At 46.8% G+C, this 11401-nt stretch overlaps 1 protein-coding gene across 1 annotated transcript; it reads right to left on the reverse strand.

Annotated features, from left to right (window-relative positions):
- Positions 1 to 681: 681 nt before the first annotated feature.
- Positions 682 to 10849, reverse strand: LOC104623904 (solute carrier family 2, facilitated glucose transporter member 5-like). The gene is made up of 12 exons (XM_010291120.1): positions 10793 to 10849; positions 9118 to 9216; positions 8424 to 8584; positions 7788 to 7912; positions 5115 to 5267; positions 4906 to 5031; positions 4422 to 4609; positions 3900 to 4010; positions 3294 to 3395; positions 2810 to 2885; positions 1539 to 1666; positions 682 to 915 (listed from the first exon to the last, which is right to left on the reverse strand). The coding sequence occupies exons 1-12, from the start codon at positions 10847 to 10849 to the stop codon at positions 682 to 684; spliced, it is 1560 nt and encodes a 519-aa protein (XP_010289422.1).
- Positions 10850 to 11401: the final 552 nt, after the last annotated feature.

Genomic DNA, 11401 nt, shown 5'->3' on the forward strand with positions numbered 1-11401 from the left:
CTGAGTTCAATACCACGTATCTCTGGGGAATGAATGGGCTTTAACTGGCTCACGCTTACAGAGTAGGGATATGGGGGTTATTAAAGGATTAAGAGAGGGACTGTTGCTCTTCAGCAACTGAAGTGTAAACGCTAGGGAGTGAAATGAGCTAAATAGCTCAAAGACTAGAGTGCCACTGGAACAAAGTGGTTGTGAATAAGCATCAGCCAGATGACTTCTAACCTCAAGAATAAGGTTTTGGAAGTCTTCAGCTGAGGACTTCCACAGCTGAGGACTAGATTTGAATTGAAGGAGAGAGCTGGGTGGGCAGGGTAGGGGTGAGATTATAGTGATAGGCATTTCCAGTTTAGCGGTCCTTTGAAGCACACAAAGGAAGGACAAGAGCTGACAGGATAAATGCCATTATCAGCTCATCTAACAAAGTACCTCAGAACAAGACGCTCCCTCCACACCAGAGAACCAAAGGCTTGGCTTCACTCATGCTGGACCCTCAAATACATGAATGTGATGTTCCTCAGAGGAGAACACTTTCAAGACACAATGACTTATTTGGAAAACATTTGGAAACTCCTGCTGTAGGAAGTTTACAGGGAGGATCAGTATGAAATGATGAATCGATGAATTTGTTCTCCTGAACAGATCCTGAAAAAATGTCTGGGCCAGGCCAAACACTGGGCTGGGTCACAGCTTACTGCTGGAGAATCCTTTCTTCTCTGCCTGCCCACCTGGGACAGCGTGGAAATCCTTAAGCTCTTCTTTGTCTTCTGGAATCTCCACCTTGTTCCTCTTGGCCATGATCCTGTTGATTTCCATAAAGGTTTTGTTCTTTGTCTCAGGAACAATAAAGAAGATGTAGACTATAGTGGCGAGGCAGATGGCACAGAAGATGAGGAAGCTGTAGGGCCCCAGTCCAGCCTAGGGCAACGAAAGACGACAGAGCAGGGATCAGGGGAATACTCCAGTTTTGTACATCACATGATTTAGACATGTTGAACCCCTGATGCGCACATATTTTAAGATGAATGACTAGAAGTTAGAGGTGGTTCTAGATTCTGTCTTCTCATACCACTACCATGGAGGGTGAGGGTCTGGTACTTGAATGAAACTAAACTCACCAGCTCCCTTTGCACAGGCTAAAACCAGCAACTGTAGTAATTTATGGCTCACTGCTGATGGGGATCAGTTTGAGCTGGTGACCTAGAGATCAAAAGCTAAAATTGGCTCCCTGAGACACCACTGCCCCCCCCAGCATCCCGCAATGGAAGACGGGGAATCTGCAATCTTTTCCGTGCTCCTGAATTCAGGATCAGACAATCACCTGGAAAAGTAACTCTTTTCTTTTAAAGCATGTGCAACAGACAGGTGTGATTAAAAACGCTGATTAATATCAGTTTCTTGCCCTTAGAATATAATACAAGTGCTGGGAACTAACTCGGGCATTTACGGCGCTCTGGTTTAAAAAGGCTCTCTGTAAGAACACAGGGGTGACGAGACTAATTTTAAGTGAAGTCTTGTCCTGTTGTGCCATTGCGTCTTACCTCCATGTAGAGGAACACCAGCCCCACGGCGAAGTTGCATAGCCAGTGCACGGACCCGCCCACCATGAATGCAGCAGGCCGAGATGACTGCAGGAACATCTCAGTGATCATCACAAAGGGAATTGGACCTGGAAGGTAGTTGCATATTTGGAAATCCCAAAAGCAATTCCCCCACTCTGAATTCCTAGATTACACCGTTGATTTCAGTGGTAGGCAATGGTCTCTAAACTACTAGTGTTTAGAAACACCCAATAAATCAAATAAAGGATTAAATAAATTAAAACACTAACCCGCAAACCACAAAAAAATCCCCACAAAAACCAGAGCAACTAGATGACTTGCCTAAGCTCACACACAGCGATCAACCTCTTCTCTCCTATGGCTGCACCTTAACCCTGAACCCATCTCCAGCAGAAGTTGTAAATAAGATTGATAAACACGAGCTGTCTCTCCAGAGAGCACCCTGTGAGTAGCAACCAAGTCATTGCTCCTCAAAAAAGAAAAGAGAGAAACACCCCAACACATGCAGGTGTTGGAAAAATGGCTCATGGAACAAACCCTCGGGCCCATGTCCTGCACTGCTGCCCTGTGCCATGGTTAATGAGAACATGGTCTGCTTCTGCTTAACAGGGACAGGCCACAGGTCCAGCTGGCCGGGCGTCCTCCCTCCAGCAACGTCCCTGCCCCCAGCGCTTGAATCTGCCTGATGGCATAAACGGAAAAGGAAAGGTTGTATGTCATTCCATTCAAAACCCCACTGCTGCATCCAGCAAGGGTCTGGAAGGGCTTTCCAAGCTAAACTGATAACTCTGCCATGCCAAGAACCTGAGTCTGGACAAAGCCTTTCCAATATCCACATCTGTCCGCACATCTCCTTTCTGCCAAGTGATCTGCAGGGCCACACGTATAATTTGAGTTGCTTCTAATTTGATTTGTTACCTACAGATGCAAGCATGCAACACCTCTGCCTAGTTGGTAGAGCTCACTATCTCAGCACAGTTTTGCTCCAGATCTTACTGGGGGAATCTCAGGCACAATTGTGCCTTTGCTTCTCCTCTTGAAAGCCGGATTCTTCCCTGACTCATGGGCATAGCCAGCAAATCACTGGAACATAAATAAGCCTAGCTGACAATCAACAAGATGCATGGCCACACAGAGAAGAAATTCCATCTCCTTGGATTAGCTCCACAAAGCTTTTGACTTGAAATCCAACGTAGCACTTGGCTTTACCCAACCTGTGGAGGAGACTGGACTAGACTGTGCGTACTTACTGGCTCCAATAGCATGTCCGATGATGTAAACGATGACACACACTATGCTGAGGTAAGACATCCACGAGACAGTGGTCTGTGAAGAATTTTATCAGAGGTTAGATATGGTTCCTATCTGAACGCCACCAACACATTCAAGGCACAATTTGTGGTAAGATTTGAAGGCATTCTAAAGCCAGCGTCTCCCTCCATTGCCAGATATGTCCCTACTTAGCCACGAGAATCAGAGCCTGGATAGGATCCTTGCTTCCAACAACTGGATGCAAGGGGTATTATGAACATGACATACTGGAAGTAGTATTCAGACAAGCAGGATCACAGCTTTTCCTGGGTTTACTTTAGGTAGATATACAAGTACAGAGACCTTTCATACTGTCTCCTCTCCCCCAGGGAGTAGAAGCAACTTCAAAATATCCCAATGGCCTGTTCCCTGGACGGTCCAGAAAAGCATGGGTAGGATCACCTAAACTATTCAGATACACACCTGGAGATTGAGGGCCAAAGTTAACACTGCACAGGAGACACAGCACAATCCAAAGCCAGCAAGGAGAAGGAGTCTCCTCCCTAGGGATTCGACGATGAAAACCTGAAAGAGACAGAAGAGGGTGAAAGACCAGACACCTGGGGCACAGCACTTCTTATTCCAGAAAAAATTATTACAGTAGACTTTGTCTTTTAAGAAATTCAGTGACATTTCCACCAGCTACTCATGGTGGAAATGATGGTGGTACTGATTGTGGGCATGAAGTCACCCAGGAACTGCAAAAAGCTGGATGTGTCAATAACACTGGGACAACAGGCAGTACCCGGTCCCAGTGAGAACGGCGTGGAAGCCCTGCGTGGTAACAGTGGACAGCAGAAGAAGGGCACATCAGCCTGGAGACCAGAGACTGAAAACTTCTGAGGCATGTGAGAAATCAGCACGATAATCACTCTGGTTAACATAGATGCCTTCAAGCAAGGGACACTGCAGGGCATCTATTGTGCAACGCAGCTCACGGCATGTGTGAATGACATAACCTAATTTAACGCGTGACAGACAGGGGAGAGTGGACAAGGTGGAACTCGAAGAGCCCTTACAGAAACTTACAGCAAGCAAAGTCATGACAACGTTGATTGCGCCTATCGACACAGTGACATATTGAACGTTGCTGCTGTCCACACCTGCCGACTGGAAGATTCTGTCTGCGTAGTAGAAGACCTGCAGCAAAACCACAGCTGTGTTTATATGTGGCCAAAGGCAGAACACAGGAATCCCATTTTGGCTGCTTTTACATCCTGGAACCGGTGCACAGAAGCCTGAAAACTGAGTTCTTTAATTTCTGGAGACATTGGTGTTTGGATCCAGGCCCAAGCACCTTACTCTAAAAACATCCAAAGTATCCTTACCAGGACAGCTCGACTCTGCATCTAGTACATGTGTGTACTGAATGTGGTACTGGCCAGCGTCAACCCGTCACAATGTGACGCAGAACCAGTGACCCTGATGAAGGGGTACTCCTGTGTCCTAGGTTCTAGCTCCTGCGTCAGCGCTGCCCCACATCATCCACTCTGAAGTCCCATCCCTTTATTACTCACCCCACTGTCCTTTCCCACATGCCTTCCCGCTCACCGCATTAACCCCAGAGAGCTGCTGGCCCATCATCATGACGACAATAGATATGAGCTGCCATCGCAAGCCTCTGAAGGTGCACAGGCTGAGTACAGAGAAATGTCCTTCCTCCTTTTCTGACCGGTCTTCTTGCCGCATTTCTTCTATCTCATCATCCACATCATCACAGCCTCTCAGCTTCTGCAGAGCTAGTTGGGAGAGGAAGGTGAGTTATGGACCCCAGGGAGCAGGTCTACAGTGAGCTTTCCCACTTCAAATGAAGACAGAACAATATGTAAACCACAGGCAGCGGTGCTTCCATAGTGGGAAGTCAGGGATTCACATACGCGGAGAAAGGAGCAATGTTGCAGGAATTCCATCCCCCAGCAACATGTCAGTGAAGAATTTCACACTCGCTTGCTTCACTGTTGGTTGCTGTCAGTCACGTCCCACAGTCAGCTCTATCCCGTTCCACCTCCCCTTTCATTAAAGGATGATACTGTACCTTGTCGCGCTTGCCCTTCATTGCCCTTTTGTATCAGCAGATATCTGGGACTCTCAGGGAAAAAGGGCAATATAAGGAGCTGAATTAGCGATGGGATCCCAGTGAGCCCCAGCAGCATGGGCCAGCCTGCAACAAGTGAGACAGGATGACAACTGTGAGAAATCGTTCCCCAGGGAAGTCCACAGAAAAGTCCCGAGCCAGGGCTTTACCTTTGGCATTCCCAAGGATGTTGTGGAGACCAAGGATCTGAGCTACAAGGATCCCAAGGGTGATGAAGAGCTGGGGTACTACCCCAATAGCACCTCTCAGATTTTTGGGTGACATTTCTCCAAGGAACATTGGAACCACATTGGAGGCCAGACCTAGTAGTTGGAGAACATTGTTAGACATGCAGCTGCCTGATGTCAGCATGCCCACCATCTTCAGTAAGATGCCTTTTTCCCATGTGAGGCCAAAGTGATCCCTGCTGGACCGCAGGACATATGGAAACCTCACACACAAACCCTTCTGCTCCAGCTGAACGCTTAATGTCATCTTCTGGCCAGTGAATAAACTGTGTATGTTTTCCTCACTCTTCAGTGGAACATGGGACAAAAAACACGTGGCATTGATTCATTCAGTAGGTGGAGAAGTACAAAATCCGTCACTGCATCTGGTGCCCTCAGAAAGGCCCAGCAATCTAGCTTTCTCCGGGAGCCGTTAGAGGGAGAAGTTTGTCCCACTACCTTTCTCTTTGTAAATAATGCTGTCCCTTTGCCAGGGCTGTCAATATTACACTCACACATCTTAAACTTAAGACAGAAATCGTCTGTGGCTAAGCTGCAGAGCCATTCCCACGTTGGAGCTAGTTCAAGGAGCCTGGATTGTTTCACCCATTTCAACTGAAATACAGGAGGGAACCAACCATGATGGGCCTTGGGATAACCTGCCCATCTCCTGGTGCTTTGAGGGTCTAGCGTATTGACTGCTCAGCACCCAAGCGTTTTAGAAGTCCGAGAAGGCTAGCAGTAGCCTGTCTTGCCTATAGAGCTGGCAGATGATTTGGGGGCCCTCAGTTTCGTCTTTCTAAAAGTAGCTTTCTCCCAGCAGGACCTGCCAAGTAACATTTTGCAGAGAGTTTGCTGGTTTGAGATCTCATACAGGTAGCATGTTGGAGTAGGTATTTCTACTCTAAAAGGACACTGAAGACACAGGTTATTTTGAGGGACGTTACACGGTTACCCACAGTAACCCCAGAGAGCTGCCAGCTCCCATGCTTACACCGTAAATCCTGGCATGCAAAACCCAAACTCCTGGAGTCAAATGACCACACGAGACTCTTATCTTGCATTTCTAAAGTTCCTAGCCTTCGGGAGCTTGGAGTTACAAAGGCGATCAAGCTGTTATCTGAATGCCAAAAGGCATGGAAACAAGTATTAAAGCAACTAGACAACATTATGAAACTAAACTCAGTAGATGTAGTGTTTTAAGTTTGCGCTATAACCAGCCTTTTAACTGCCTAGCTTAAAACACGCTCGCAGTGACTCCTGGGCTCCCGCATCCACGCAACGGTGGCTTTCTAGCTGTTCAGACCTATGCTGATCAAGCCCTGTCGCAGAGGGGCCCGGCACACAGCAGGGCTGCCAACGGTGCTACCAGCACCAGCGCTGGCCTTTTGGTGGGCATCGGCGCCCGGATGGACCAGAGCCGAAGCAGGCTGCCTGGGCTCAGCAGCTGCCCACAGGTAGTGCCCACAGACAGTGTCCACAGGTCAAGTGAGGTCAAGCTGTGAAGGGCAAGTCAGGACAGCCAGTCCAGATTCTTCTGTCGGTTATTTATAACTGGAAAGAGGGATCATGATTAAGAGGTCCCTTAGCATTTATTCAGAGAACCAATGCTAAGAGCAGCTGCCAGGCTTAGGTGAGTCAAAAGCCAAACCAAAACCATTGGACTAGATACGTTTCCTGCCTTAGCTCACCAGTTGTAATCGCTGCATGGTAGAGATCAAGTTGTTTTCTCGTGTCGTTTTCTTGGTTTTGCATGTTATCTTCGCAGGATTTCCCAGCTCAGTGATAAACCATGGAGCATGTCAGTCTCACTAGCCCAAACCAAATTAATTGAGCCTAAACGCTGTTGGGACCCTTACCCGCCTGGCTCTGCACACACTCAGTACAGTGCTGCCGGGTACCCAGCCATGCTGCGTTCCGCTTGCTCCCATATTGCTGTAGCTCTAACAGAGCCACTTACACCAGCAGCTCACATACACCCTTCCCCTCGGCTTCCCACTACCTTTGCGGTAAATCCAGTGGCTCTGAACCCCTCACTCTCCCTTTCAACATTTCGTTTCTCCTGCAGGAAGAGCAGTCAGCTGCAGGACTGGATTATTGGATCTGGCATTGTCTCCAAGGACTTTGGGTTAGGAGGATTATTCTGTTTCTGATTATGTTAAAAAAAGAAAAAGAAAAAAAAAAAGCATTTCGTCCATCTGCTTGCATTTTCCTTGGTGTTTCTTTTCCATTGCTTTGATAAGCAAGGAAAAAACACAAAAGACAGGCTATCTGCTTTAAGGTGCCTGGGAAAACAGATTGTCATCATCAGCTTTCCTGGCTGTTGGAGCTCCAGTGCCTAGCAGATGCTTATTGCAGAGGATAGCTGCATCTACAGACACACATCTCCCCTGTACATCTTAAATTCCCGTCTCACTGCCATTGTTTACCAGAGATCTTTAGTACTTCTGCAACAGGCAGATGACAACTGTTCAAGCAAGTACAGCATTGTTATGCAGATGCGTGGTTAATATATGCTACCTGTAAAACTATCTGTTGTGAGAATAAAAAACATATATATATCTATAACAAAAATATATTTATTGCTCGCTCTTTACTATCCAATCTCTCACTTACCAGCATATATTCCCATGATAACACGTGAAAGGATAATTACTTCAAAGGTTTTTGCTAGCTCTGATGTTCCCATAAGGACTGCAGCAGCAATGGAGAAGAGGTTATTTATCAGCAAAGTGCCCTTTCTGTAAAGTAATAGGGAAGGAGACAGATTCAGTTAATTTTTTTAAGGCCCAAATAGCAGATAGATCCTCTCTGTGTTACATGGTCCAAAACTCAATGAATCACCATCCTAAAGACTAATCAAAGAGAAAATGGTGATTGTCCCATTTTTTCCCTGCAGGGAATGAAGGTTTCAAGAAAGAACTTAAGTTCCTCAGGAAACCCGAGATGCAGAAGCTGCGTCTGACCTCAGATCCCAGCCCGGGACTTTCATCATTGCTCTCTACCTGGCTCAGTGCCCAGCATACAGCCTGGCCTTGACCATATTGAAATCGTATAAATTCTTCTACGGATGGGAGACAACACGTATTGCTGAGTCCAGCAACTAATCACCGGCCCATCTGCCCTACAGTCGAGGTGTGTGTGACACAGTCACGCTCCTGCTGGGCTTGGCTAGCTGGAGTGACCAGTGAGGCAAACCTTATCTGAACCCAGCACACTTGGTGAACGATGTTAAACACCACTGTCACGTACCGGCCACAATTGTTGACCAGAGGCCACACCATGAGGGACCCAAACAAGCCACCCAGAGGGTACATGGACACGGTAAGAGACCAGAGCAATGTCTGGAAGCCACTGTCCATAGGCATTCCGCTCCTGTTGAAGTAGGTTTGGTTGTAAAAGTCTTGCATGTACTGGAATAAAATACAGAGCATGTTTAGCACGGTAAGTAAAATTTTCATGCTGTAAAAGCCAGCTAACAACAAAGGCCATAAAGTTTTAAACAAATGTCTTGATAAAAAACAGAATGTCTGAGTTGGAAAATGGATGCAAGAGATATATGGAGAATCCTGGACTAGATAACTGTTACTACAAGTTATGCCACCTTACAGGATTTGCCTGGTTTCCAGAAGGGAAAGTCCGAGCAGCAGTGTTGTTACAGGTCTCAACACCTCCCTTCCTCTCCCAGGGAACCACTTCTCACCAGGTGCCTGGTGACTGAAAGCATGGAGAAGTACAAGCACCTGCCCACAACCACCGGTAATCTATTCACAGAATCACAGAATCATTAAGGTTGGAAAAGACCTTTAAGGTCATCAAGTCCAACCATCAGTGCAACACCACCATGCCCGCTAAACCATGTCCTGAAGTGCCATGTCCACACTCCCACCATCTTTTATTTGTAGACCTACTCCTAGGTCATGGTCCACTCCATAGCCCAACCTACCGGGGCTGGAGAATTGATCACAGACACATTATAGCCGTACTGGAAAGACGATCCAAATGCGGATACCAGCGCTACCAGCGCAAGCAAAAGTGTCATTTTCTGCAGAGGGGAAAGAAAACACACAGACCACACCTGAGAAGCAGGTTTGACTTTTAGCCGTAAATTACATTCAGTAAAAATAATGAAATACCCTAAGAATTGCCTTCTGTGTTTTTCACTTCATGTTACTGTATACAGAAAGCCCAGTGGGTTGTTTTCATTATAACTAATTTTGTTCCGCTTGATTTGCATACAGTCATTACAGTAATTCATTCTACTCTTTCTGGGTATTGATGGATCATTTGGATGATGATTAATTTTTAAATGCTTAAAGTACCACCCCACAGGGGAAAAAAAAAAAGTTATGTGCAATTATTCTTTTTCCAACATGCAAATTGGTTAGTGAAATAACACGGGATGGAAAGCTTAAAAAAAAGAAGAGGTTTTGCATGAAGTGGCAAAATCCCTTTCCTGGTCATTTGTTCTGCTTTCACATGCTGGCTTGTTCTGCCTCCCACATTTCAGGATCAAGCTGTTTATGGATCTAATCCGACTGCCACTGAAGCCAATTAGAACTTATCCAAGTAGCTCAGTGAGGGCTTGGTTGCGGGATGTAGGAGCAGCACTTCGCAGTTAAACAGAAGGGTGAAGTTGCCATCTGGAGTAGGACCAAACACCAACCATGTCTGCGGGTACACAGTCCTCAGGGTTACAGGCAACTCGCTTTCTGCAACAACTTAGTTGCTCTTCAGCCCTACTGTGTTGACTGAGCTGTTTTGTTTTTATAGCTCACTAATATATCTCATTGCTGCTACATACATCAATAGAGTAATTTTTCATTCAGACACATAAAATTTTCTGTCACTATTATTAGTCTTAATGTCTGCAATGTTTTATGTCCCAACGCTCAAGTCAAGTCCCGCAAGAAGGAACTGACATTTCCCTAATTGGACACTTGTCCAAATAGCTGCTGGTATTCTTTCTGTTCCTCAGAAGCTCTAGCAGCTCACCTACAGAGATCTGCAGAGTTTAAGGCCCTGCAGGAGATCAAAATTCAAGCTGATCTCACAGTAGGGATCAGGAGGAAGCTGAGGCTTCCAGCTACATTTTCTAGAGTAGGCTGTTGACATTCTCACATTGGTGATGAAAAGCAGGCTGCCTTGCTTTCATTAAAAAGAGCCAAGGAGCTCAAAAGAGCCACTGGTGTTAATTATTCACATTCAGCACTTTTAGGAAGACCTCTGGCATACATGAGCATTGCATTGTGCAAGATTCCATAAAAATGCTGCTGTGAAAGGCAGCCCCCATCCAGAAGCATCTGCAGCCTAGAACTGATTAGAAAGTAGGAAAGAAAACTCACACACAGAAGGGGAAAGTCACCCAGAAGTTACACGGTAGGTCAGATGCAGACAAAGAGAGAAAATCATGAGACTCAGTGCAACACTGCGCTGCAGACAGACATAAACTGGGTTCAAGAACGTACGCGTCTGCTCTCCCTGTGAGATCAGTTGTGGATATGTCAGCCCAAAAGATCTTGGTCTTCTCCTTCCTCTACAAGTACCTGCAGATCTCCGATAGCTTGCTCTGCGTCTCTGTGGGAGACTGAATTGGGAAGTACAGGGTCAGGCATACTTACCCGCTTTGAACCTTCATCGTAGTCGGAGATCTCCTGCTTCTCTCCTTTTGCCTTCATTTTGGTGTCTGAATCACGGATGCCAAGTACAGGCTTTTACAGCCAAAACAGACAACGCAGAGGATGGAAACGCCCGGCACAGGAAAACCTCTCCGTGACTTTTCAGAAAACATCCAGTCAACGACAAGGTCTATCAGCCAGAGCTGTTTTCCGATCACTCCCTTACTCTGCGTCACTCCCTCGAGTCTTCTCTTTCTCTTCCTTCTTCAAGGCTGTCGCCGCTGGATCAGATGTTCTTTTGCCATAGGTGCTGCCTCGCTACAGGGGAAACAGGCTCATCTGTCCAAGGAGAAGGGGCAGACTTGTTGCAAAAGCTGCTAAATGAGACGTTTTCCCCCAGCTATACGGACACGGACAGGACGAGTCTATAGCAATAAAGCTGCCGCTCCTTCACCCTGCAGCTCATGGGCAGCTGTGGGCGCAGCTGGAGGGGCTGCCTGGCAACTGCTGCATTCCAGGAAAACGGGGCATTCCGGGGGAGCAGCCTTGGCAACAGAGAGGGTTTTTGCCGTGGGCCACGGCCATAAAACTGAGCTGCGTTAGCCCTCCTGC

Source organism: Phaethon lepturus, unplaced genomic scaffold (assembly GCF_000687285.1).
Source record: "Phaethon lepturus isolate BGI_N335 unplaced genomic scaffold, ASM68728v1 scaffold51817, whole genome shotgun sequence".
In the NCBI taxonomy this organism is placed as follows: domain Eukaryota; kingdom Metazoa; phylum Chordata; class Aves; order Phaethontiformes; family Phaethontidae; genus Phaethon; species Phaethon lepturus.

Bases quoted from the DNA above. Each gene is read 5' to 3' on its own strand.
- LOC104623904 (XM_010291120.1), bottom strand. From the start codon at position 10,849: ATGAAGGCAAAAGGAGAGAAGCAGGAGATCTCCGACTACGATGAAGGT. The intron at 5,032-5,114 runs GTAAAGCCCTGG...CACTTGTTGCAG, and splicing joins CATCCTTGGGAATGCCAAAG to GCTGGCCCATGCTGCTGGGG. The intron at 916-1,538 runs GTAAGACGCAAT...TCGTTGCCCTAG, and splicing joins TGGTGTTCCTCTACATGGAG to GCTGGACTGGGGCCCTACAG.